At 59.9% G+C, this 26,530-nt stretch overlaps 1 protein-coding gene across 25 annotated transcripts in view; it reads right to left on the bottom strand.

Moving 5' to 3' along the window:
• Positions 1-26,530, bottom strand: part of NPRL3 (NPR3 like, GATOR1 complex subunit) — a 61,602-nt gene that overhangs the window by 6,176 nt on the left and 28,896 nt on the right. For 6 of the 25 annotated variants that reach the window (XR_014841132.1, XR_014841130.1, XM_021086960.2 and 3 more), the window contains exons 2-8: positions 22,316-22,385; positions 16,658-16,787; positions 15,229-15,303; positions 10,349-10,502; positions 9,179-9,260; positions 1,674-1,811; positions 806-962 (exon numbers count right to left, since the gene is read on the bottom strand). Coding sequence is in view for 17 of the 25 variants with exons in the window: in XM_003481079.5 (XP_003481127.1) it covers positions 806-962; positions 1,674-1,811; positions 9,179-9,260; positions 10,349-10,502; positions 15,229-15,303; positions 16,658-16,787; positions 22,316-22,385 (806 nt within the window). In the remaining 8 variants the exon portion in view is untranslated. Of the gene's footprint in view, positions 1-805; positions 1,088-1,673; positions 1,942-9,178; positions 9,261-10,348; positions 10,503-15,228; positions 15,304-16,657; positions 16,788-22,315; positions 23,958-26,530 lie in introns of all 25 variants that reach the window. The other 19 variants (XR_014841131.1, XM_085018251.1, XM_003354654.6 and 16 more) reach the window with 8 other exon arrangements.

Below are 26,530 nucleotides of genomic sequence, written 5' to 3'. Positions count from 1 at the left end.
CAAAACACCACGGCAGGGCTGGAGAAACACTCTCGGGTGGGGGGGGCGGGGGGCAACAGAGGTCATGGGGTAGAGACAGGAGGGGCTCCTTCTGGGAGACAGAGTCCACATGGCTGCCCTGGGGAAAAACGGCCTGAGAGGCAGGCCTGGAGGTCAGGCTGGGGAGCAGAGGCCAAGGCTCCTCCTGGGAAAGCTCCGCCCTTGGCCTCGGCACAGCGCTGGTCCCAGGGCCAGGCCCTGCTGCCCCCTGGCGGCCACACGGTATCCGTTCCAGGCCCCAGGGCCACCCTCAGGCTGTCACGTGGAAAGTCCCCTGTCCCTGGCCTCCAACCTCGCCCCTGGCTCTGCCAGGCTCCAACCGGATCCCCGGCCAGGGCCCAGGGGCCCTCGTTCAATCAGAAAGGGCAGCCCACGGCACGGGGCTCAGCAAGGAGGGAGCATCTCTCACAGGACATAGGACAGCTTGCCTGCGCCCCGCCCCACGGGTTTGGTCCTGGCTCTGCACGGCTCCGGGGTGGGCTCAGTGCACCCTGCATGCCCCCCAGGGCTGGTGTCCTGTGCTGTGCAGCCGCCTCTGCCACAGCCACATGGCCCCCACACAGGCAGCAGTCAGGCCCGCGGCCCTGATCCCAGGCCTGACTCCAATTCCAGAGCCTCAAGCTCAGGTCCACCCATCACCAGGGCAGCCGAGCAGCGGCCCTCGGTTGGACAGAGGCCCCCGGGGGGCAGCCTAAGGTGACGTGCCCCCCCCGTCCCCCCGTGCTGGCCAACCTGCCCACCCAGCGTGCCCCAGGCCCCCAGGTACCTGCAGCAAGGCCAGGTCTGCATCCTGGGCCAACTGCTGCAGGTTCTTCATGGCGGATGTGGTCTTGATCACGCGCACCAGGGCCGGGGAGCAGTCGAGGGGGAGCTCGCCCAGCAGGGTCTTCTCGTCACTGAGCAGCAGCAGGGCGTGGTACGGGCTGTGGAGCAGGGTCCCGGGTCAGCGGGACGCACGCTGTGCGCTGCAGCCCACAGGCGCCCACTTCAGACAAAAGGGGCCGAGGCGGCAGGAGGAGAGGGGGCTGCGTTCAGAGCCTTTAAAAACCTGCAAAGGAGCTCCTGCTGTGGCACAACACGTTGGGTGGCATCTGTGGAGCACTGGGACACAGGTTCAATCCCCGGCCCGGCTCAGAGGGCTCAGAGGGCCGGCTCAGAGGGCGCTGCCACAGATGCAGCCTAGGGCTACAACTGCTGCTTGGATCTAATCCCGGGCCCAGGAACTCCGTATGCTGCGGGGTGGCCAAAAAACTTTCTATAACGTTCCCAGATTCCTTTTTTCAGTTAAAAAACATCTGAGGCCTCGGCATGGGAAGGGGAGAGGAAAGACTGGGCTCAGCTCTTTCCTTGCAGGAAATCAGTTAAATAAAGAGACAGATCTCACAAGCTCCAACTCAAGTGGGGCGGAGGCAGTAAGAGCATGAAGACGCAGCCGTCCGGTGCCAGCTCCCGGCCACACGCTCTGCCCCCAGCCCTGCCCGGGCCCGAGAGCAAAACCAGACATAAACACGTTCTCACTCCATAGACCAGTTTCCGGGGCCTGAAGAGCAAAGGACGAGCTCGAGGACACAGTGCTGGGAACACCCTGGCAGGTGCCGGAGGGAAGGGCCTGGCGGGCGCGGGCTGGCACTCACCGGATGGCCTTCAGGCTCCGTTCGATGGCCTCAGGGGGGATGAGGCTGGCGGCCGCGTAGTGGATCTTGTGCGGCAGACAGAAGCTCACCTCCAGCCAGCTGTTGACGTGTAGCCGAACCACACCGGACGTGCAGAGGCTGCGGAAAGCGGGCCATCAGCCGTCCGCGCAGCGGCCCCAACCACGCGCTCGGGCCACACGGCCCCGAGAGTGCGTCCTCCCAGCACACGGTGGAAGCTGCAGGGGCACCTGTCTGGGCAGGAAAGCGCCTTTCCAGACGCCAGCACGTTGAAAAGAAGACATATGAGGAAGCACGCAGGAACCATATTTCTGACTCGCCCTGGAGTCTGTGGTCCAGCCAGCGCGCCAGGGTGCCAGGGAAGGCTCACGGAGACCCTGTGCACCAGGGGCCTGTGTTGGAGGCCTCCTCTGCCCACCCGCGGAAGGCCCGTCATAGCGGGCAGCCAGGCAGGGCAGGGCCTGTCTCCAAAGAGGTGGGCAGGAGAGTAAGGGTGGTGGTGCCAAAGCCCCCAGGGACACCACAGCCACTGGCCCTCGGCTCACGCCCTGGGACAGCACTCTGGCTCTTGCAGGCCCCGACCTGGCTCGGGGCAGACACGGCCAACCTGGCCCCGCCCTTTGTTTCTCAGGCCCATCCAAGGCCGCCCCGTGGTTCTCAGGGCCCTCACACCTGCCCTCGGCCACGAGCCCTCCCTCAGGCGCCACCTTTTCAGTGGGGGCGCCCTGACCCCAGTCCCAAGCCCCAGGCTGCTCACTGAACCGCAGGTCCACCTGCCATGTGCTGGTGAACCCGGCTGCTGACCAGAGGCGGTCGTGAGGGGCACTGCCCTCCACGTGGCTGGTAAAGGGGGGGTTCGTGGGGCACTGAGCAGCGCTTCCCAGTGGCCCACTCCAGGTGCAAGCTCTCAGGAAGTCCCTGCCCAGGAATAGGCTCCTAGTGGCCGTGCACAGGGAGCCACACACCAAGCTGAGGCACAGCGCCACAGAGAGGAGGGCGCAGGGCCCTGTGCCCTCCTGGCAGGTGCCCAGGGCTCAGGGCCCGCAGCACACAAACAAAGGTGCTGGGTGCTGCCCCGGGCCCTCCATCTGCACTCACAGGCCGTTCTTACTCCCCTGAAGCCTCCAGCATCCCCACATCCCTGCCCAGGGGCCTGGCAGAGTCCAGGGTCAGCAGGTTCCAGTATAAAAATAAGACTTCATTGTCTCCATCAGGGATTGGGCGACAGGCAGAGAAACCACGGAGAGAACACACAGCAGGGCTGTGACCCCGACCGCCCCCGGGCTCCTGCCAACCCCAGCGCCCGCCCCTCCCAGCCTGCCCCACCACCAGGGCGTCAGGAGAAGCAGGCCCTCTCCCGGGGCCGCCCCCGCGGACTCCCCCTCGAGGGATGTCCTCGGGCCTCTAGCGGCAGGGGTGGGACAGAAGGGGGGCTGACACTGCTCCTGCTTCTTCTGGACCTGGGCTCCAAGGCAGGACATCTGAGCAGAGGCTCCCGGGGCCTCCTCGCTCCTTGGCGAGGGTCCCTGCGGGCTGGACAGCGATATCGAGCCCAGAGAATCAGCCCCGAAGGACCAAAGGTCACACGAGAGACCCTCTGTCCCCGGGACTGAGCAGGAGGTACGAGCTTAGCGTGACGTGTCACACACACACTGATGAATCACTAGAGTACATCACTGCGCATGTCACAGGTACACGTTAACACATACAGGTGTCACACGTGTAGACGTGTACTATTAGCTGTGCACACGCGTGCCGAGGGAGGGAGGGAGGACCCCAGCTCCTCCTCCGTGCCCTTTGCACCTGCCCAGGAAGCTGGGGCTGGAGAGCAAGGAGTCCTTCCCAGCCGGACTCTCGAGGCACCAGCGTCAGCAGTGAACACCCAGCCGCCTCTCCTTTCAATTGCAGCCCTGCCGGCTCTGCCCTCGGGGGCCCGGTGAGGGCGAGGGGGCTCCAAGACTGGCGACTCGGGCCCTGCACGTGCGGGGCTCCTGCCAGCGGCGTGGAGAGAGACGCAAGTGACGGCAAGCAGTGGCGTGTGAACTTAAGACGCCAGCGAAGTTGACAGGACGCTATGACAGAAAAATTAAAACTCCTGGAGTTCCCGTGGTGGCGCAGTGGTTAACGAATGTGACTAGGAACCATGAGGTTGCGGGTTCGATCCTTGGCCTTGTTCAGTGGGTTAAGGACCAGGCGTTGCTGTGAGCTGTGGTGTAGGTTGCAGACGCGGCTCGGATCCTGCGTGGCTGTGGCTCTGGCATAGGCCAGCGGCTACAGCTCTGATTCGACCCCTAGCCTGGGAACTTCCAGATGCCGCGGGAGCGGCCCTAGAAAAGGCAAAAAGGCAAAAAAATAAAAAATAAAATAAAACTCCTACAAAAATTTTTTTAAATGCTGTGAATGTCAAAAAAAGAAAGAAATTGACAGAACTTGTAAATCAACTAATAAAAATCTTTAAAAAAGTTTTTGAAAAAGCAGCAGCCAGGGAGCAGTAAGAATGGGGAGGGCAGAGCAGGGGGGTCGGCAGCAGGTCAGCCGTGGGGACAGGGACAGGCCTTGCAGCGGCCCCGCTGCATCTACTGCCCCAAGCCCGGGCACACCGGCGGGCACCCACACCGCTGTGGGGTCTCTTCCGGAGTCCCGCCCGCGCCTGGTCCCTGGTTTCCGTGTGAACTTTGCTCCACTTTCCCACACCCGCCACCTCCCCGGGGGGCCTGGCATGGAGGCTGCTGCCTCCTTACAGACACGCCCAGCTCTGCAGCGTGTGGCACCCAAGGGCCAGCTGCCGGCCCAGGTGACTCCCTGGCAACACCTGGAAACCCTGGCTCACTGCAGTCTGTCAGGAGGAAAGAGAAAAGCCTGTCCCTGTTTATTTTATTGAGTTTTTATTTTTATGGCCACATCCACAGCATATGGAGGTTCCCAGGCTAGGGGTCGAATCGGAGCTGCAGCTGCTGGGTTACACCACAGCCACAGCAACACCAGATCAAGCCGCATCTGCAACCTACATCACAGCTCACGGCAAGCGGGGCCAGGGATCGAACCCATGTCCTCATGGTTCCTAGTTGGGTTTTAAACTCGCTGAGCCACAGCGGGAGCGCCCGTTTTTACCGTGCAATCTGGGACAGGCCTCTAGCAGAAGAGGGGTTGGGCCCGAAAAGGTCCGGCCAAGCTGCACTTCTGTTTGCAGGACAGTTATCAGCTTGGTCCTAAGCTGCTGGAAAAACACAGCCCCTCACTCAGCTCTGCCCAGACGTGAGGCCCCACCCGGCCTGCGCCAGGAGATAGAAGCTCCTCCAGAGCAGGGCCTGAGGCAGCGCCCTGGCCTGCACGGCTCTTATCTCTCACAGCCCAGGCGGAACCGCACAGCGCACCCGCACCCACAGGCAGTGGCCCAGAAAGAACAGAACCCTAACCTCACACCCTCCTCCAGTCCCACACTGGTCACCCTTCTCCTGCCCCAGGCCAGGGACCTTCGAGGCCCGGCCCCACACCCTCCGGCCCCTCTGGTCGCAAACACACAGCGGGGAGTGGCTGCACTTGACCCATGAGGTCTGGGTGGGCTCCCGACACAGCTGCCTTTCATGGGGACAGGGACCAAAACGCCCAGGACTTGCACACGCTGGCTCTGGGCAGGCAGCGCCGCGGGCAGCAAAAAACAGGTGGAGTCCCTGGCGCAGCCAACACCACCCATCAGCCAGGCCCTGGCAGTGCCCTGGGCCCCGGCCTCGGCAGCTCTGAGAACCGTTCGACGACTCAGGCCCCGTGAATCCACAGCCGCATGACTCCTACTGAGTCCGCCGTGAGCACGTGCTAAGCACAGGTCTGAGCTATAGGAGTGAGGGGACATTCCCGACCACGTGGAACGCTGTCACCGAAGTCATCAAGCCACAGGGAGACACACTGCCACCTGTATTCACAGACCAATGTTCTGGGAGAGTCACACTGACGCTGCGTTCACAGGCACAAAGCCCCTCAGGCCCTTCAGCGCACCACACACAGGCTTTGAAGACAAGAGCCAAACCAGACCCACACCCCCGCCAGGTCGCAGCCTTAGCCGCTCACCTCCGCTCGGAGAAAACCCTGCCCAGGGAGCCGCCGGCAAGTCTCCACAAGAAAGGGGCTCTGTGTCCCCTTCCGAGCTCCAAGGCGCCCCCTGCAGGAGCGGGCCAGGCCAGAGGGTCTCCTGGGCCATCTCTGAGCCGCTGTGTCACCAGGCAGGGTGGGGTACAGTGGAGGACCCTGCTGCCCAGGATCGTGCAGAAGCACTGCTGGCTTCCCTGGGGTGGGTCTGGGACCCAGGATGGGAGGGAGGAGGATCTGGAGCCGGAAGGGCGGGGGAATCCTGGGAGGAAGCATCCTGCCCAGTGGTGGACCCTGGGAGCTGTTCTTGCCAAAAACTCTGCTTCCTGGCATTTATGTTTTTATTTTTGTCTTTTCTAGGGCCGCTCCCGCGGCATACGGAGGTTCCCAGGCTAGGGGTCGAATCGGAGCTGGAGCCACAGGCCTACGCCAGAGCCACAGCAACGCTGGATGCGAGTCGCGTCTGTGACCTACACCACAGCTCAGGGCAATGCCGGATCCTTAACCCACTGAGCAAGGCCAGGGATGGAACCTGCATTCTTACGGATCCCAGTCGGGTTCATGAGCTGGTGTGCAATGAAGGGAACTCATGGTCTGCCTTTAGTTTGAACTCCTCGCCAGCCTGACTCGGCCTGCAGTCTGGCCTAGATGGGGCGCACGACCAGTCCCACTCGGAGAGGGTTTCTGACCCCAGCTGCCCCGAGAGCAGACGGCGGCAATTCTCTCACTACAGAAAGACGTCCCAGGGGATGCAGAGGATTGAGGATCTGGCAAAGGTGCTGCAGCGGCTCAGGGTGCTACTGTGGCACGAGTTCCATCCCCAGCCTGGGAACGTCTACCTGCCACAGGTGCCGCCGAAAAGAAGAGGAGTTCCCATTGTAGCGCAGCAGAAACGGACCTGACCAGTGTCCACGAGGACACAGGTTCGATCCTTGGCCTCGCTCAGTGAGTAAAGGATCTGGCACACCCGTAGGCCGTGGTGTAGGTCACAGATGTGGCTCGGATCTGGCGTTGCTGTGGCTCTGGTGCAGGCCAGCAGCTACAGCTCCGATTCGACCCCTAGCCTGGCAACCTCCATATACCGCGGATGCAGCCCTAAAAAGACAAAAAAAACAAAAAAAAAAAAGAGGAAGAAGATTTTGACGCAATCATGTGGGTAAAAGACAGGGTCAGACCCAAGAGCAGAACTCCGTTCTGGGTTGAGACCAAGGCTCCACGGGAGCTCTCCAGAGCAGGGCGCCAGGAGCCAAGACAACCAGGTGGCCCAGGGACGTCTCACGCTGCTCTTCCACCCCTGACACCCAGAGTCAGCCTGCCAAGAAGGGCAACGCCAGCCGTGCCATGTATCCGCTCCCCTGCAACAGGAAGGCGCCTGTGCCCCCGCAAGGAAACAAGAGAGGGGTCTGAGCAGGACCCTCCCAGAAAAGCAGGATGCTCCCCACGTGAGAGCGAGGACAGCTGCGTCAGATAAAGCCACACAGAGACACCGGTCTCCACCCATCCCGGTGGGCAGGCCCCAAAAGCCCACCCAGACCCTGGGGGACAAAGCCCAGGAGGTGCTGCTGGAAGTGAGCCTGGGCCACAGAGGAAGCGCGTCCACACCGCAAGCACACTCCACCCTCTCGGCCCACTCTCAGGAGTCCGTGTCGCGGACACAGGGGCACTCGCGCAGAAGGACAGCCGCGTGGTCGAGCAGCGGCTCAGACCAGCAGGAGCCGAGCGGGTGGCGCCCAGGAGGGCAGGCCAGCCGTGCAGCCAGAGGTCAGTCCTTGTCACCAAGAAAGACACAGGCATCCAGGCAGCACGCTGAGCTGAGGCGGGAAAGGGCCTGCCCGCGTGCCCTGACCCCGCAGGGACACCCAACGAGGGGCTGCCGACGCCACGCATCCTGCCACCAGGAAGGGATAGAAACCCAACGCTCTGACTTTCAGACTCAAAGGACAAGCGACTTTCAAAGGTTTACATTAATGAGGAAAAAAAGGACGGAAAATGACCAAAATGTGGCCGTGATTATCACTGCGTGTGGGATTGTGGGTGATTTTATTTCCTAAATGTCCACAACACACACACATTATTCATGAAATCAGAAACAATACCATGGAGTTCCCGTCGTGGCGCAGTGGTTAACGAATCCAACTAGGAACCATGAGGTTGCGGGTTCGGTCCCTGCCCTTTCTCAGTGGGTTAACGATCCGGCGTTGCCGTGAGCTGTGGTGTAGGTCGCATGCGCGGCTCGGATCCCGCGTTGCTGTGGCTCTGGCGTAGGCCGGTGGCTACAGCTCCAATTCAAACCCTAGCCTGGGAACCTCCATATGCCGCAGGAGCGGCCCAAGAAATAGCAACAACAACAACAACAAAAGACAAAAAGACAAAAAAAAAAAAAAAGAAAGAAAGAAACAATACCAACACTTAGAAAAAGGAAAGGGAGCTCCCACTGCAGCTCGGTGGGTTAAGAACCTGACACAGTGTCCGTGAGGATGCAGGTTCAGTCCTGGCCTCGCTTAACGACACAGGAGCAAGCGTCCATCCCTGGCCTTGCTTTACTGGCCTCGCAAGCTGCGGTGCGGGTGGCAGCTGCGGCCAGGATCCGGCATCGCCACTGCTGTGGGGGAGGCCTCAGCTGCAGCTCCGACTCCACCCCAGCCCAGGAGCTTCCGCAGGCCGCAGGCAGGGCCACAGGAAGAATAAAGGGAAGGGATCTAGATGAGCGGCCGCCCCAGTGCTGCCGCTGGCCACGGCGCTCAGATCTACAGGGACGTGGGGCCGCCTGGAGGATGCAAACCCCTGAAAGCCGCCGGCGTGGGAGGCCGAGGACAGCCCCACACCTCTGTCGGTCTGTCTGGCCATACACCCGGCGCAGCGCGGCCCCTCCCAGGCTGAGAAGGCGAAGCCGCCAGCCAGGCCTCGGGCACCAGCCCCTGCCCTGCCCCGCCGCAGACCCAGGGCCAGGGAGCAGCGGTCAGAGCCGCGAGCGCGGACGCCCCTCGGAGAGAAAAGGGCAGCTCTGCTGGTCCCTGACGCTCAACCGTGGGGCTCCCCTGTGTCCCAGGGCCCTCGCTCAGGGACCCAGACCCCCACACCCCAGACGGGGGCACACGGCCAAGGCCGGCCCCGCCCCAAGCCCAGTCTCCTCATGGGGTCGGGGGGTGGCAGGGGGCAAAGGAGGGCCTGGAGCCTGGCCCTCCGTCCCACTCAGGAAGCGTCACTGAGCCCATCAGGCCTCGGAAGCGCTTTCAGGCTCCTGGGCGAGCTCGTCTTCTCAGGTTCACTGACTAAGAGCCATCTGGCGGTGACTGTCCCAGGCGGGCACCGCCCGGGCCCTCTGCCCATCTCGGGGCACAAGAGGACGGCACCCAGCCCGGGGAGGCCCAGCCCACGTGCGCGGTGCTCAGGCCCCGCCTCACCTGTCGTAGGCGTCCTTCAGGTCCCTGGCCAGCTTGCACTTGGGCAGGATGTGATGAAACGGCGACTGGGGCCCGTCAGGAGCTGCGAGAACAGCCACAGAGATTCAGAGCCTGCACCGCAAGGCGTCTGTACACTCCGGCAGGGAAAACGCCTTCAAGACAAGTGGGACCTGGAGTTCCCATTGTGGCACAGCAGCAATGAATGCGACTAGTGTCCGTGAGGATGCAGGCGCCATCTCTGGCTCGGATCCCGTGTTGTTGCCGTGGCTGTGGCTTAGGCGGGCAGCTACAGCTCTGCTTCCACCCCAGGCCTGGGAACTGCCGTATGCTGCGGGTGCAGCCCTAAAAAAAAAAAAAAAAAAAAAAAACAAGCGTAACCTCAAGAGAATCTTCAGTGACTTAAACCAGGTCAGGGCAGGGCCTGCTCTGCACGGGACCTTTGCCCTCGCCCTCCCCACCAGCACCACCTGACCGCGCGGCCATAGGCACCCGAGGAACAAACCCGTTCACAGCCGTCGTCTGCAGCCCTGACCCCGCGGCTGGCCCACCCTCTCTCCCACACACGCCTACACTGCACACTGTGTGTTCAGATCTAGAGTCTTTTGCTCATCTTTCCTCGTGAATGTTTAACAAAAATTACATATGTACTTACTAATTAGGATCTAGCTGGCCAAGACAGAAAATATATTACATTTTGACAACTAATTGTCAAACATCAACCAATTTTTACCAAAAATGCCCCGAGTGGGACAGTTCGGAATGGCCATCACTACTCGTACTTCTTGCCAAAATCAGACCGGGCCCACCCGCACCCCTGTCCCCCGTTTTCTAGCTACAAAGGTGCCGACCAGAGCAGAAGGAGGGAGAGTTACGGGTGGGGTCTCTGTGCTCAGAAATGCCTACAGTTTGCCAAAGCCTCACAGGGATCTGCCAGGATCCGTCGGCTGAGGATCCGACCAAGTTCCCTTCAATTTGGCTGAAAGCCAGGAACTGGCAGCGGCCCACTCACCAGCCCCGTGTTCCCGCAGCCTCTCTGCAGCCTTTCTGCTGCAGAGATGGTCCCCGGGAACAGGGCCAGGAAGTCACTCCTGGAACCTCAGTTCGGGAGGCTGGGCGCGCAGCTGGGACCTTACTCAGCGTCCTGCGTGCCCGGGCGACTGGCTGGCTCACCGTCGGCCATGGCGGAGACCTCGTCCTGCAGCGCCAGGATCAGCTTGGCCTCCCGCGTGAGGTACTGGCAGCGGCGCTCCTCGTGCTGCAGCACAGTGGCGATGCGGCGGGACAGGTTGTGCAGACAGCTGATCACTGATGGGTCGGCGTTGGCCTGCAGGAGGGAGGCACAGGCGCTCAGTGAGGGCGCCCCATGTCGGGTGCCACCACTGTCCCCAGCCCCGCCACTGCCCGGCTCACACCCTAGCCTTCGATGGAACAGCCGCCTGCATGGCTGCAAGATGGCTCCGTGGCCTCCATGGGGACAGGGACTCCTGTGCTCAGGGCCCCATGGCAGAGCTGTCCAGGTAGACCGGGGACATTTGGGCATCCGCTCTGGGCCTGGTAGAGGCAGGCCAGGGGTGCAACTGGAGGCAGAGACTCTGCCACCCACCTGCGGTGTGACCCCAGGTCCCAGGCTCCCATCTGAGCGCGCCTCTCCCTCCCCCATGAGGGGGACACATCAAGAGCTCAGCAGAGAGCCCACCCAGGGCGGGGCCCCACCGTGTCTGCAGGCGGCAGCGTCTGCTGAGTGTTGGTGGACAGGACTGGCTAGTAGAATTTGGTAACACAGCCTATGTCACAACAGGGACAGCGTGGGAGACCAGCAGAGGCTACCTGTTCAATGAAAACCTTCCATCCACAGGTACACGCTTCCCAGCGGGGGGTTCCTGGCTAGCAGGACAAGCTGGCAGGCTCCAGGCCACCGCCCTGCTCCCTCCTTGCCGCTGAGCTAACTCTGGGGCCTATCGGGGCCAGTCAGGCAGGCAGGTGCATCTGCCCAGGCCAAGGGTGGGGCAGGCGGCCGTGGAGTGGTCAGGACGCTCCACGGGGCAGATAAGTGGCCAGCCGTGACGCAGCGCTTCAGCAGCCCGCCAGGGCGGCTGAGTCACCCTTCAGGGTGGAGGTGTGGCAGGGAGAGGGCCAGCGCTCCCCTCCTGCTTATCGGGCGGCAGGGCCCTGCGGCACGTGTCCACGGCCAACACCGGACCTAGACTCAGTAACAAACACCTTTACCCCCTGGAGCCAGAGATGCCGCCCCCACTCCTGGCAGATCTCACGTCCCCACGCACGACACGGCCCCCGCAGCCCAGCTGTGGGCAGAGGTCTGAGGGCCAACTCCGAGCCGCGCCCGCCCAGGGCAGCAGCCTGCCCCTCCGCACCAAGGCCGCCCCTCAACAGGAGGATCTGGGCTAGGGGTGTATACAACTGCCTCAAAACAACTTTTCTAGATTCTAGAAGAATCTGTGCAAACCCCCTCAAGCAGAGGGAGGGCAATGCCTGGGCCTGGGTTTATCCCTTGAAGAACCGTCCAGTCACAGCTAGGAGGCTGGCCCTCAGCCGGGGCCCCACAGGCTGGGGCGGGACAGTGGCAGGCGAGATGGGGTCCACCAGGCGAGGCTGGACGGCAGCAGGGACAAGGGTGCCCGCAGAGCCGGGGTACGGGGGCCACACCCCTTGACATCTAGGACGCCCCAGCCCTGAGTGGGACCCTGAGACACGTGCCACGCGCCTGTGTGACACAAAGCAGCGTCAGGCGCAGGGCTCCACCTGTGAGACTTCTCAGCCCTGAACCCCAAACCCAGACATGGCTGGGCCTTGACAGCTGACGTGCAGCTGGCAGGACACAGGGTTGGAGCTTCCCGAGGGACAGAGGAGGGCGAGGCCCCGATGGCAGAGACCTGGGGTGCACGCCATGCTCGCGCGCTGCTTTTCCCCGGGTTCAGACGGGCCGGCCAGGAGAGGCTGCGGCCACGTGCCGGAGCCATCGCAGCGTGTGCTCTCAGGCCTGGTGGAGAATAAACGTCCCTCCCGCTCCCAGAGATGCCTCCTGAGGCACAGAGGAGGGAGCAGGCGGGAGGTCTGAGGCCCGGCCTGAACTACGGAGCGGCAAGGCTGGGGCAAACGGAGCCAGGGTGCAGAGGGGCGGCGGTGCGAGGTCAGAGACAGAAGCACCGCGGTGGCCACCCACTGCCACCAGGGAGGTTGGGTTTCAAACTGCTCAAAGGACACAGCGTGTGCATGCTTCTAGGACAACCAGAAAGAAGAACCCCTCTGCATTGTGGACAATCCCCTGCTCTTCGCCCCGGGGGCTCGGGAGGTCCCACACGGGCCAGCCCCCTGCCGCTTTAGCCTGGAAGCAACCACAGGCCTCCAGCTCTGGCCTCGGCACTCCTCGCCTTCAGGGCCCACCGACGTGCCAGCGCACGAACCACCCCATGTCTGTTCATCCCCAACGGCAGGGACAAGAGTTATTTCCAGCCTCCTTATCGTAAAAATCTTTGTACAACTTGAAAATCTGCCTGTTTTTCTTGACGGCCATATCCAGGGTGTCACATTCTGCTATCACCCGCCGCGCCCCGGTGACGAGGGCCTGCCCCACACCCAAGGTGGGGCCGCGGCTGCCTCTCCCTGCCCGTCCCACAGGGCCTATCAGCGCCCACAGGGGGACAGCGCTGGTCGTGGTTTGGGGTTGTCTGCTTTTAACTTCACTGTGGGGACAGCTGCATGACGTAATGACACAAGTATGTCATAAAAGGGTCCTAAGGACTCAAACCCTGCACACGTGCGGAAAGGACAAAGCCACGGCCTCCTTGGGGAGCCTCGTGCCCATGGCTCTGTTCTGACCAACGAGGTGGGCCAGTTTAAAAGCCAAGCCCCGGAGTTCCCGTGGTGGCGCAGTGGTTAACAAATCCGACTAGGAACCATGAGGTTGCGGGTTCGGTCCCTGGCCTTGCTCAGTGGATTAACGATCCGGCATTGCCGTGAGCTGTGGTATAGGTTGCAGACGTGGCTCGGATCCCGCGTTGCTGTGGCTCTGGCCTAGGCCGGCGGCTACAGCTCCAATTCGACGCCTAGCCTGGGAACCTCCATATGCCACGGAAGCGGCCCAAAAAATGGCAAAAAAAGACAAAAAAAAAAAAAAAAAAAAAAAAGCCAAGCCCCTTTCGATGGAGAAGCAGCAGCAGCAGCCCTTGCTCAGCACTGCTCTAAGAACTACTCGGTGAGACCTGTGGTCCCTCCACCGAGGGAGCCTGGGGGGAGGCCGGGGGGGGACACAGACTGCAAACGGCACCAACACTCGCAGGGCCCTTCCTGCCCAGTCTCACTCCTGCCGCTCTGAAGGCTTCAGAGCACCTGCTCCTTGTCACCAAGACCTAGTCACTTTCTCGCTGCCACTTCTGTACAAAAGCCATCGTGCAGCTCACACAGGCCCAGCCAGAAAGAACGACCAGATTCTTGAATGGAAACTGATAGCGGGTACTTCTCGGGAGCGCTGCTCTGTCAGAGCAGCGAATCTAAATTTCCTGACTCTCCAAGTCCCTCGTGACACGAGCTGGTCCCTACTCGGGGCTGCTTTTTATGGTTATTTGGACCCCTTGTATTTTGACAGCTTTATTAGAAAGACAGCTTCTGTGACCAGTGAAAAGGCAACTTCACACAGTGCTGAAAACTGCCTTAAGAGCCAATTAGGCTTAATTACAAAACAGTGGGGGAGTTCCCATGGTGGGCGCAGCAGAAACGAATCCGACGAGGGGCCATGAGTTTGCAGGTTCAATCCCATGCCTCGTTCAGTGGGTTAAGGATCTGGCGTTGCCGTGAGCTGTGGCGTAGGTTGCAGATGTGGCTCGGATCCTGCATTTCTGTGGCTGTGGTGCAGGCTGGCAACCTCCACATGCGGGTGCAGCCTAAAAAGCAAAAAAATTAAAAAAAAATAAAACAATGGAAAGTAAGAGTTGGTGAGGATGTGGAGACCCTGGAACCTGGTGGTGCCTGGTGAGGATGCAAAAGGAGCTCTGGGAACGGGTGGCGGCTCCTCAGGGGGTTAAACACAGAGTCGGCAAGTGACCCCACAACTCCACTCCCGGTCCACACAAAACTGGTTCACACGTGTCCTCAAGAGCATCGTTCTTAACAGCCGGAGGTGGAAGCCACCCCGAAGTTTCCAGCAGAGGAAGAGAGAGAGTGGGGAGCGCGAGCGGGAGCAGAGGAGGAAAGTAAGCACACGGCACAAGACGGGAGAATCGCCGCCTCCCGTGAAAGAAGCCAGACACGGGGGGCCACATCCGCCGGGTCCTTTTCCTATGGAACATGCAGAACGGGTAAATCCACAGAAACGGAAAGCAGGGCGGCCGTTTTCGGGGCTGGAGGTTGCCCTGGTCACCTTGGGTGGAGAGAACAGTCTTTCGGGGCAAGGAATCTGGACAGTGGTGAGGGCCACACATCACTGTTACCAGACGCCCCCAAGATGTCCCTTTAAAATGGTTAAAATGGACTTTTTGGGGGGCTGTGTCTGTGGCATGTGGAAGTTCCTGGGCCGAGGACCGAGCCTGAGCCACAGCTGTGACCATGCCAGATCTTAGCCCTCTGCGCCAAAAAAGAACTGCAAAATGGTTAAGTTTTATGTCATGCAGAGATACCTATTTTTTTTAGGGCCGCACCCGCAGCACATGGAGGTTCCCAGGCCAGGGGTCCAATCAGAGTTGCGGCCCCCAGCCACACCACAGCCACACGGGATCTGAGCCGCATCTGCAACCTACACCACGGCTCACGGCAACGCCGGATCCTTAACCCACGGAGCGAGGCCAGGGATCAAACCCGTGTCCTCACAGACACCGTGACAGGGTCATAAACTGCTGAGCCACAGTGGGAACTCCAAATGTTATTTTAAAAAACAGAGGGAAGCAATGAAGGCCGACTCTTCCAGCCCAGGAGGCCAGAGCCACACCCACAGTCTGAGTTCTTGAGGCGCCGCGCGGCCCCCCCACTCTTCCGTTAAGCCCCCCCCTCGACCCTCCCCCGGCCCCGGGCGCCCTGCTCTCAGCCATGTACACACTCACCCTCAGTGCAAAGACCACGTTAAAGAGAATCATGGTGGGAGCCTCCCTCTTCGGGGATGGGTCTGTCTTGGAGACCTGGAGAGAGGCAGAGATCCAGTGAGCAAGCACGCAGGAAACGCACGCAGAGCTACCGCCTGCCAGCAGGGAGAATGTTCCAGAACACAGCAGAACCGGACGAAAGCACAGCCCGAGGGCATGGAGAAGCGACCATGGCAAGAGCTGGCTGAGCAGACAGCATCCCAGTGGAGAGAAAAGGAGGGAGGTCAGTGCTGTGACCCAAAGTGACGCCACTGCCCTGGTCACCTTGGGAGGGACTCAAGGAGACGGAATGCCCCCTCCTCTATTGCCACCCCAGGTCCCCCTGACTCCCCACTGCCACCCGGGTCCCCCTGAGTCCTCCCAGGCCGTCGCTGTCAGGCAAGACAAGCACTCAGGCAGGCGCTCCCGCCCAGCAGACAGGGCTGCCAGTGGGGTGCCCAGCAGTCCGGGGCCCAAATAAAGCAGCCCACAGGTGCTGCCACCAGGGGGCACAGGAGTCTGGGGCCCGCTCCCCGAGCCACCCCAGCCAGGCCTTCACCACACCGTCCGTCCCTGCAGTTCTGCAGGGCAAGACCACCAGCAGGCTTCATCACCCACAGGCCATCTGTGGGGCTGAGCCCACCGTGGCACCAGGTGCCCAGCTATGGCCCCTGTCCTGGCACCTGAGCTGTCTCAGAAGCTCCACCTATAGGCTTCGGCACAGAGAAGCTCTGAACCACATCGCAGACCCTCACATGATTTTGGCTCAGTCTTATGCTGTCAGACCCAAACCTTCAGAATCTGAGGGGCACTGTCGCTGACTCTGCCTGTGTGCAAAGGACTGACTGTCACCGACTCTGCCTGTGTGGAAAGGACTGACTGGCTGTCACCGACTCTGCCTGTGTGCAAAGGACTGACTGGCTGTCACTGACTCTGCCTGTGTGCAAAGGACTGACTGGCTGTCACCGACTCTGCCTGTGTGCAAAGGACTGACTGGCTGTCACTGACTCTGCCTGTGTGCACATGACGGACTGGCTGTCACCAACTGCCTGTGTACAAAGGACTGGCCGGCAGGTGCTGGTGTGCAGGTCCCTTGGCCGACGGGGGACTCAGTCTCCACTAGAGGAAGCATAGCAAGGGTTTGGGACAACAGCAGGAGTGAAATCCACACTCTTGCTGGCTGTATCTCTTGATAGTGATTAGAAACGTTTACACTACCGCCCATCCAACTCAAGTGTCTGACGAACGTAGCCAAGCCTCCTCCATAGAAACAGGCGCCTGCGTCCGAGGGAGAGGCCGCCGTCAGGAGGGAGGCTGGATGCAGACAGCAAATGGGCGGGCGGCGACCGAGACCACGTCGGGACCCCGGGGCCCCGGCGGAGCCGGCGGGGCGGGCGCCTGCGGGCCGTACCTGCCCCAGCGCGTGCTGCAGCAGCGTCGGGTGCCCAACAAAGCGCACATTGTCGATCTTCAGTTCAAATTTCTGGCCGCACATTTCAGACTTGGTTGCCAAAATCGTCGCCAGAATGACATCTGAAAACCTTAAAAAAAGGCAGAGTGGACATGAGTCAACCATGAGTACAGCACCAGGCTCGTGGCCCCCCGGGCATGTCTCGGACAGGCAGCTTCAGGCTCTGCTCCGTGGCTGACCCGGCAGCTCCCATCCGTCACCCCCGACCCCCGGGATGAGGGGTGGTTCTGCAACGGCACAGAATGAGGAGGCCGCAGGCTCGAGGAGCTTGGGACAAACAAGGGCACTGACCCTGAGCGGGCGCTGACCCTGACCTTCCAGAGGGGCCCTCAGCCCTGGAGAAGGCTCACAGGGGCTGCGGGGGGCGGGGGGGGCCCTGACCGCCAGGTGTGCCGGGCTCTCCCCTCAGTCCCGGGAACCCCCGCCTAGAGAGCTGTGTGCACCGCGCTCCCTGCAGCACGGGCCCCCCCCCAGCTCCGCCCTGATCCTGAACCTGCCGGTTGTCACGAGGGGGGACCCGTCGCAAATGTGCGAGATGTATGGAGCCACTGACTGCACGCACACTGGGACCCAGAGGACCAGATGCCGGGGGGAGGGCAGACGCGGACACAATGCCTGTTTACGGCCTGCCTCCCCCCTTGGCCAGGGGCCTCTGCACCCAGGCCTCTGTCCCGCCCTGCAGGGAAGAGATAAGGGAGAGGAGCTCAGGGCAGACTCTTATCTCAGCGCCCAGGCTCGGGCTGCTCGGTGTCTAATCTGCAGCCAGAAGGCAGAGCAGCCCTTCACCCCTTCCCCACCTGGGGCAGCATCGCCGATGTCCGGGCAGAAGGACACGCTGGCCGGGGAGGGGCTCCAGCTCCCCCAGCGCCATGCTCTGTCCCCCAAGGCCACTGAGGACAAAAGCTCTGGGCCTTCCCAAGGAGCTGTGGTGAATCAGGCGCCACGCAGAAGTGTCTGGGGGCGGAGCCACTGACCCCAGCACCCCCATCGGGTGAAGAGAAGGGGGAGCTGCCGACCCCAGCACCCCCATCAGGCGATGAGAAGGGGGAGCTCTGCCACACACGCTGAACCAGCAAATGCCCAGGGTGAGGGCGCCCAGGAAGGGGCCGAGCCCTTAGACCCATGGGGCCCCCACCTGAAGCGGGACGAGTGGTGCGGAGCTGCCTGCAGCGGGGGCCTGGCGGGACCAAACACGGCTTCCCAGCCTCCCCCCGCCAGCCTGCAGGGAGCAGGGAATCGCTAAGGCCAGGGGGTCACACTGCCGTCCAACCTCCCCTGGGACTGCGCGTCCCAGCTCAGCCCACCACCCCCAGACAGAGCAGCCACAAAGGGTTTGATGAGAAGGCGCCACCTCGCCTCTTGCCTTCCGACCCCAGCGGGCAGTGTGGGGGACACGTCCCCGCAGCCCCAGCCCTCGGCCCCCGCTCCGGGTGTCCCTCCCTGGAGCACTGCTCCCTGGGTGACCACACCAGGGGTGGAAGCGCCAGCATCTTAAACCAGAAGCATGCGATGATTTCTTCCAAGATTCTCAGCGGTTCGCCCTGCCCCGCCCCCACCTGTGGGGCACGGTGATGGGGAGGGGGCCCAGGGCATGGCACCCCGACAGCGCCAACACTTCCCATCCTATCTGAACAAGCGCCACCCTCCACTCTGCCACCCGGGACTCAGGGATACAAAGACACCAATAGAAAACAACCTCCCACCACCTGCGAGAGCTTATTTTGACTGTGCGCCGATCCAAAAATCTCCACCAAAAACCTCTGCTCTGCTACGAAGAGCCAGACAGCCCGGAGCCCCGAGCCCCCAGCCCCCAGGCTCCGGCCCAGGAACCTGAGTTAGCTGGGCTGTGGGAGGGCACCTGCAATTCAGAGGCGAGCAGTGGTGGCCAACGTCCTGTGGATAATTGTCCACCCGAAAGGCACCCTCCCGACAGCCAAACACAGCACCTTCCCACCTGGGCCAAGGAGCCCAAGCCTGCGGAGGGAGACAACCAGAAAGCCACGTGCTCTCAAGCTAAACGTCGCACCGGCCTAGGCGGTCACCCAGGGAGGCCCTCTGGTCAGGCACTCTGCTCGTCGGAACGAGTCTGGCCTGAGCCGTCCACTCGCCAGAGCTTAAAGTTACACATTTACAGAGAAAAAAACACCTGCGTGACTTTAGAGCTTATGCAGTATCTGCTGTCCTAACACAGTAGAGACGCTTCCACCCTGAGAGTCAGAGCTGGCGACATAAGCACTACAAAGAGCCAACGGAAACAAAAACAAGTGACAATGTTTGTTGCTTGTTTCCAAAATTGACAAAAATTCTTTTCCCCTGTTTTGACGATGAAAGCCCTGGTAAAAATATTACAACACAATAAAAGAGCTGTTAAAAATGAACATTCCCACAGTAACTCAGAGATTTTTAAAAAAGAGAACACACTTAGGAGGATGAGCAGCTCTGCTATTAAACAAGCCAAGACCCTCCACTCCCACTGAGATGCTTGGGAACAGGGCCTATCCCCTGGCCTGGCCCAAAGGAGAGCGAGGGACCCCGCCCCTCCCACTCTGGGGCGCACAGGTGCTCTGTGTACCTGACACTGGGGTGTGGGGGACGGGACGGCGACGCCCGGTCATCCCTCCACACCCCCCACTTCCCGGAGAAGTGCCACATGATGTCATGTCATGTCATGCGTCACGTCAAGGGTGCCACATGTCACATCACATGTCACCACGTAACACTGTGTCATGCGTGTCACACAATGTCATGCGTCTCAGACAGTCATGTCATGTGTGCCACGAACGTCCTATCGCATGTCATGTAACGTCACGTGTGTCACACAATGTCACGTGCGTCACGTCCTGTGTGTAATGGGCACACACAAGAGCATTCATACCCAAGCACCATGTGCAACACCTGCCCTTGGGAGAGGCCCCCACCAACGTCCCCCGAGAAATGAAGGCCAGGAGCGATGCTCTCTGGGGGCAGCAGGCGGTGGAGACAGGAAATCCTGCTCTGCTTGCCCACCGCCCTCTGGGGCACTGTGCCCGCCAGGAAAAGGGGCGTCTGGGTGCACGTCTGGGCCCCGCCACCCCTGCCCTGGCTCTCGGGTCAGGAGAACTGAGGGCGTCCAGGTGGCAAAGGCAGGGGGTGTGGGAGGCCTGGGCACACGTGGGGCTTCGGGCAGTGAGCCTGTGCCCACCGGTCCTTCCCCACCACCGAGGGCCATCAGGAACCCAGCATGGTCAAGACAGGGCGACAGGGATGGAGGCAGAGAAGGGTGGAGAAGCCTCTGGCTCGCCCTGCAGCCAACGCCCATCGGCAGGAAGACGGCCTGAGACAGGCGTAGGACCACAGAGACCAAACAAAAACACAGGGGTTCTAAACTTCGAGCAGATGTTTAGAAGCGCTAAGGTCTGGCCGAAGCTCGACCCCTCATGTGCGAACCCGGGCTGCGCAAGAGGGAGTCAGCTCCAGAAGCCAGAGCTGGAGGCCCGCCCGGGGCAGAGCCCACTCCGCACGCCCGGCTCAGGGGCCCGGGGCAGAGCCTGCTCGCACACGAGCCTTCGGTCTGACAAGGCCGCCAACACGATGACACGAGGGCCCCACAAGTGGAAACCCCGCAAACCGCGGAAAACCGCCGACAGTCTCCGCCCCATTCCCACGACTGCTCGGCCTCCTGCAGCGCTGGCCTTCGCGACAGGGACACCCCTTTTCCAAACCTGGAGTCCAGACAACATCCCTCTCCTCCTCTCCCCACCCAATTCCAGAAAAGGGTGCCAGGAAAACAGCGGCCAGCAACTCCTGGGCCCTGAGACCCGCCATGGTGGTGACTCACTTTACGAAACCAGCCTCCCGCCCAGCCACGCGGCCGACAGAGCCTCCCACACGACGATGGGCGGGTTCAGCACAGCAGCCGCGCAGCCCAGCGGCCCCGGCTCTCCGGCCACGTGGTCAGCACAACCGGGGAGCTCCAGACCTGACTCCGTTTAGTTCCAGCCCGTCTCGGTTTCAGGGGCCGCACTGGCCGGTGACAGGGATCCTGGGCGGCCCCGCTGCCCGGAGGCAGGCCACTCGGAGGGGACCCATCGGGCCTGTTCACACGGCTTGGATCTGGCCACCAGACGGCAGGAACACTGCCCTGGTTCCAGGAGAAAAAGCACTTCGAGAACGAGCGCCAAGGGAAACAGAACGGGCGTGAGGCTCGGGACAGGAGCCCAGGGGCCGGGGCAGAGCGGAACCACAGCTGGGCCCCGGAGGGCATCGGCCTGCATCTCAACGGGTGTAGGGGCCGGGGGAGGGACCATAAGGTGCCACACTGCGCTCCGAGGACCGAACGAAGGCATCCTTGAATTTGACCAGAGTCGAGAGAGCGGCGGGCTGCAGGGCACAGGCGCATCCGCGATCCCCGACAGCCCCGCGGCTCCCTCTTCTCGACACTAACCCGAGTGAGTGCGTTCCCTGGGAAGCATCCCCGCGGTGGGTTTATTACAGCCTCGGAGCAACCTTAGGTGGGGGGCCCTGCCGGCCCGCCACGGGAGGTCTCTGTTCCCGGAGCTCGGCATCTTGGGCAGCCCGGGTGCCCGTCCGCGGATGGAGCCTGGACAAGGAAGGCAGGTGGCCGCCCTGCTCTAAACTATGTGTGACACGGGTGGGGGACCAAAGGTGCCCACCCACCAGAGGTGCAGGGGCAGCAGCTCTCCAGGGGCCTCGACCAAGCCAGAGCTGGTTCCCAGCTGCCAACCTCAGAGGCCACGACAGCCACAGGCCTCGACACCAAGCAGAAGGACCCGCGGGCTGCCCAACAGCCCCCACGCCCGGCCCCTCCTGCGGGCCCTCTTCCAGACCCTCCCTCAGAGACAGTCCCTGGGCAGGCAGAGGCCGCTGTCCACCTCACAGCAAAGGATGAAAAGCGCTGGCCCGGGACTAGCCTGCGCCGTGGCCAGGGCACGCCTGAGAACCGGGCAACGCTAACACACCACAGGGCATGGGCCCCAGGGGGGGGCCTCAGCTCCTCTCCCCGGACGTCCCTCACGCAGGAGAGACCACGGACTCGCTTCTCTCCTTCCCCTGGGCCTGGTGCACGAAGCTTTCAAACGAACCCAGGAAGGCAGAAGTGGGCATTTCTGATGGCTGCCACCCTGACAGCACTTCCCAGAGAGAAGAGGGCGAGCCCTCGGGAAGGGACAGGACCTGCCTTCCATCCGCGCCCTAGAAGAACAAAGGCCACAGGAGCCCTGGCTCTCCGCCCACACCAGACCTGGACACGCTCTGCTGCACCCCAAGACCTCACTGGACCTCAGGATGCGGGCTTGGGCACTAAGGGCTGGGGACAGCTCTGGGTGGGCCTGCCTCCGTGCTCCTTTCACGGGAGAGAAGCATCCTGCCGGGACGTGGCCTCATCTGTCCCCAACCCGCCTCACCAGCCGCACAGCCCACAGCCAGATCACGGGACCCAGGGACGCAGCGAGCCAGAGACTGGCCGTGCCACCCCTGCCTGCGTCTCCCTAAAACGCGCACCAACTGGAATAAGGACACGGGGTCCTCGGGGGAGAAACATCCAGGTCAACAGGGGGTGCGGCAGGAGCAGCCCTGCCACGGAGCGACCGCGAGCCCTACCTGGAGTCGCCGTCCTGGTCCTCGGCGTGCTCTCCGGTGCTGTTGACAGCGTATCTGCTCCGAGGCTTAGCTGAGGGAAGGCAAAGAGCGGCGCTAAGAAAACAGGGTCCCCCACAGAGAGGAAGACTGCGAAGCAGTGAAAAGGGATGGTTGTTCCCACTGTGGCACAGCAGGTTAAGGAGCCCACGCTGTCTCTGCAGCTGCACAGGTTCGACCCTTGGCCCAGAGCAGTGGGCTAAGGATCCAGCCTTGCCACCGCTGCAGCTCAGATTTGATCCCTGGCCCGGGAACTTCCATATGTCGCAGGGTAGTCGAAAATGAAAATACAAGCCAATAAGAAAAGCCCAACAGCATGGTGCTGGCACAAAAAAAGACATACGGATCAATGGAACAGAACAGAGAGCCCAGAAATAAACCCACACACCTACGGGCAATGTGTCCACAACAAAGAAGACACACAGCTGGCCAAAAAGCACATGAAGATATGCTCGACTCGCTCGTTATTAGAGAAATGCAAATCAAAACCGCCCTGAGGTGTCACCTCGCCCGGGTCAGAATGGCCACCACCGCCAAGTCTACAAACAGGAAACGATGGAGCGGGCGCGGAGAAGAGGGGCCCTCGCACACTGTCGGTGGAGATGGGAACTGGTGCGGCCCCAATGGAGAAGAGTGTGGAGGGTCCTGAGCCAACTGAAAACAGGACACCGCGAGGTCCGGCACTCCCACTCCTGGGCACGTACGTGGAGAACACCATCACTGGAAAAGACACACGCACCCCAATGTTCACTGCAGCTCTACTGACAACAGCCAAGACGGGGAAGCCACCTAAATGTCCACGGACAGAGGAGTGGGAAAGGAGGTGGCGCATACACACAAGGGACGACTACTCAGCCATGAAAAAAGACGAAAATAATGCCACCTGCAGCAACATGGATGGACCTGGAGCTTCTCATGCTGATAACGTCAGACAGAGAAAGACGAATATCATAGGACAGCCCTTACAGTGGACTCTAAAAAATAACACAAACGAACTTATTTACAAAGCAGAAACAGACTCAAAGACATGGACCATGAACATAGGGCTACCACAGGGGAAAGGGGAGGGAGAGATAAACGGGGAGTGTGCGGCTGATGGATGTGCACCGCTACACACCAAATAAAATGGAAAAAAGCAAGGATCTGCTGGATGGCACACAGAACTACAGTCAACATCCTGTCATAACTCAAAACGGAAAAGAATCAAAAAAGACCACACTCACAGACGCCTATCTCAATCACCTCGCTGCACGCCTCTAAGGAACACAGCCCTGGAGATGGGCTGCACTTAAACAACAAAAACTGCTTCTAAAATGTGGTATGTGCACACGATGGAACATTATTCAGACAGGAAAAGGAATAACACTTTGGATGCTATAACGTGGATAAACTTAAAAACACTGGATAGGAGCTCCCGTCGTGGCGCAGTGACTAACAAATCCGACTAGGAACCATGAGGTTTCGGGTTCGGTCCCTGCCCTTGCTCAGTGGGTTAAGGATCCGGCGTTGCCGTGGGCTGTGGTGTAGGTTGCAGACGCGGCTCGGATCCCGCGTGGCTGTGGTTCTGGCGTAGGCTGGTGGCTACAGCTCCAATTCAACCCCTAGCCTGGGAACCTCCATATGCCACGGGAGTGGCCCAAAAAAATAGCAAAAAGACAAAAAAAAACAAAAAACAAAAAAACAAAAAACATTATGGATACGTGATAAATGGAAAACATGGATAAACTTAAAAACGTGGATAAACTTAAAAACATTATGCTACGTGAAAGAAACCAGACACAAACGGGCAAATACTGCACTTACATGAAACAGAGTTGTCACCTCATGGGTACAAGTTTCAGTTTGGGATGATGAAAGAACTTTGGAAATAAGAGAGGGGCAATGGTTACCCAACACAATGAATGTCAATAATGTTGCTGAACTGCAAACCTAAGAAGCGGTTAAAATGGCAAACTTCATATTATGTATTTTTGTAATAAAAATGTTTTAAATTATGATTTCCAAGAAACTGTGATAATATGGGAAATGCTTTTGCTACTACGTTAAGTTTAAAAAACAAAAAAAGATCGTATATACGGCATACACACAGACACACAGACACATCCCCTTTCAGTGTATGATGGTAACCAGGCTGGAAAAGCACAGGCAAAAGAAAGAATTTTTTTTTCTGTTTTTGGCCGTACCCACAGCATGCACAAGTTCCCAGGCCAGGGATCGAACCCAAGCCACAGCAGTAACAATGCTGGATCCTTAACTCACTGAGCCACAAGGGGCTCCAAAACAAAGTTTTTGTTTTGTTTCATTTTCACGGCCACACCCGAAGCACATAGAAGTTTCCAGGCTAGGGGTAGAACATGAGCTGCAGCTGCTGGTCTACACCACAGATCCTTAACGCCTAAGCCAGGCCAGGGATCAAACCCACATCCTCATGGATCCTAGTTGGGTTCATTACCGCTGAGTCACAATGGCAACTCCAAGAACTTTTTTTTATGGCCACACCGAGGCATGTGGAAGTTCCCGGGCCAGGGACTGAATCCAAGCCGAGGCTGCAGCAACATCAGATTCCCAGCCCACTGCACTGGGCTGGGGATCGAAGCCATACCTCTGCTGCAGTCAGCTTCTAAACCCACTATACCACAGCAGAAACTCCAAAAGAAAGAATTTTTAAATTTCACGTACCAATATTCTTCATGTACAAAAACAACAAGACTTTACCAGAACAAAGTTTAAGGACTCAAGGACGTTGATCGCGGGCAAATTGTTCATGCACAAGAGGCCCATAGAGAAGATGGAAATGCTAACAAGGGCGATGAGAACAAGGAGAAGCACAGAGCCTGCTCCTGATGGAGAAGACACAGCACCCAGACCTCGTGCTTCCCATTGAATCACCGGGTCCAGCGAGGCCACCGAGACACCCCAACAGCTTGGGAGTGGGGCCTGACGCCGGCAGCGCTGTCTACAGGGAAGCAAGCAGAACGGCCAGACGGACAGCAAAGAAGACAAGCAATGAGAAGGGACGAATCCTACCTGGTCGTGTGACAGAGAGTAAGGGTACAGGAATTCATCAGTGGGGGACCCACACAGAGACACATCAGGGGAGGTAAGGGGCGTTCCCGTCGTGACGCAGCAGACACTGACTAGGAACCACGAGGTGGCAGGTTCGATCCCTGGCCTCGCTCAGTGGGTTAAGGATCTGGCGTGCCCCTGCGCTGTGGTGTAGGTCTCAGATGCGGCTCGGATCCCGCGTAGCTGTGGCTGTGGTGTAAGCCGGTGGCTCCAGCTCCGATTCGACCCCTAGCCTGGGAACCTCCATATGCCGAGGTACAGCCCTAAAAAGACAAAAGCGACCAAAAAAAACAAAAACAAAAAAGACAATAAAGTTCCACAGGAAAACACCAGAGACTCTTCTTGTTAATAATCTTTGCGAGCAGAAGGCCGATGAATGACACCAAACTCAGAAACCACAGAACAGACTGAAAACCTGACCCCATAAAAATCAAATGCAGAGGCAGCCTGGCGAGGTATGTACAGCTTTGTCACAAAGGCCTATTTGTATCCTAAATACATAGAAAGCACCTTCAAATCGACAAAGAAAAAAAATCAAACAATCCAAGAAGAAATTAGGCAAAGGTGATGAACGGGCTGCTCACTCTCTCAGAAGACAAAGGCCCTTAAAACTACCATCAGATACCGCTGTTCACCTGGCTCACTAAGAGTCTGTTAAAAACACGCAGCTGGAGTTCCCGTCGTGGTGCAGTGGTTAACGAATCCGACTAGGAACCATGAGGTCGCGGGTTCGGTCCCTGCCCTTGCTCAGTGGGTTAAGGATCCGGCGTTGCCGTGGGTTGTGGTGTAGGTTGCAGACACGGCTCAGATCCCGCGTGGCTGTGGCTCTGGCGTAGGCCGGTGGCTACAACTCCGATTCAACCCCTAGCCTGGGAACCTCCATATGCCGCAGGAGCGGCCCAAGAAATAGCAACAACAACAAAAGACAAAAAAAAAAAAAAAAAAAAAAAAGAAATAGCAAAAAGACAAAACAAAACAAAACAAAAAAAAACACGCAGCTTGGCATTCCCACTGTGCCTCATCTGGTAAAGAACCTGACTCGGATCCAAGAGGATGTGGGTTTGATCCCTGGCCCCACTCAGGGATAGGGAGCCAGCACTGCTGTGAGCTGTG

The sequence above is a fragment of the Sus scrofa genome, chromosome 3 (assembly GCF_054392235.1).
Source record: "Sus scrofa isolate SSC_HxYL_T2T_F1_AM1 chromosome 3, Sscrofa_HxYL_maternal_Yorkshire_Landrace_v2.0, whole genome shotgun sequence".
Classification (NCBI taxonomy): Eukaryota; Metazoa; Chordata; class Mammalia; order Artiodactyla; family Suidae; genus Sus; species Sus scrofa.
The sequence above is the reverse complement of the archived record's forward strand: the minus strand, read 5'-3'. Positions and strand labels throughout refer to the sequence as shown.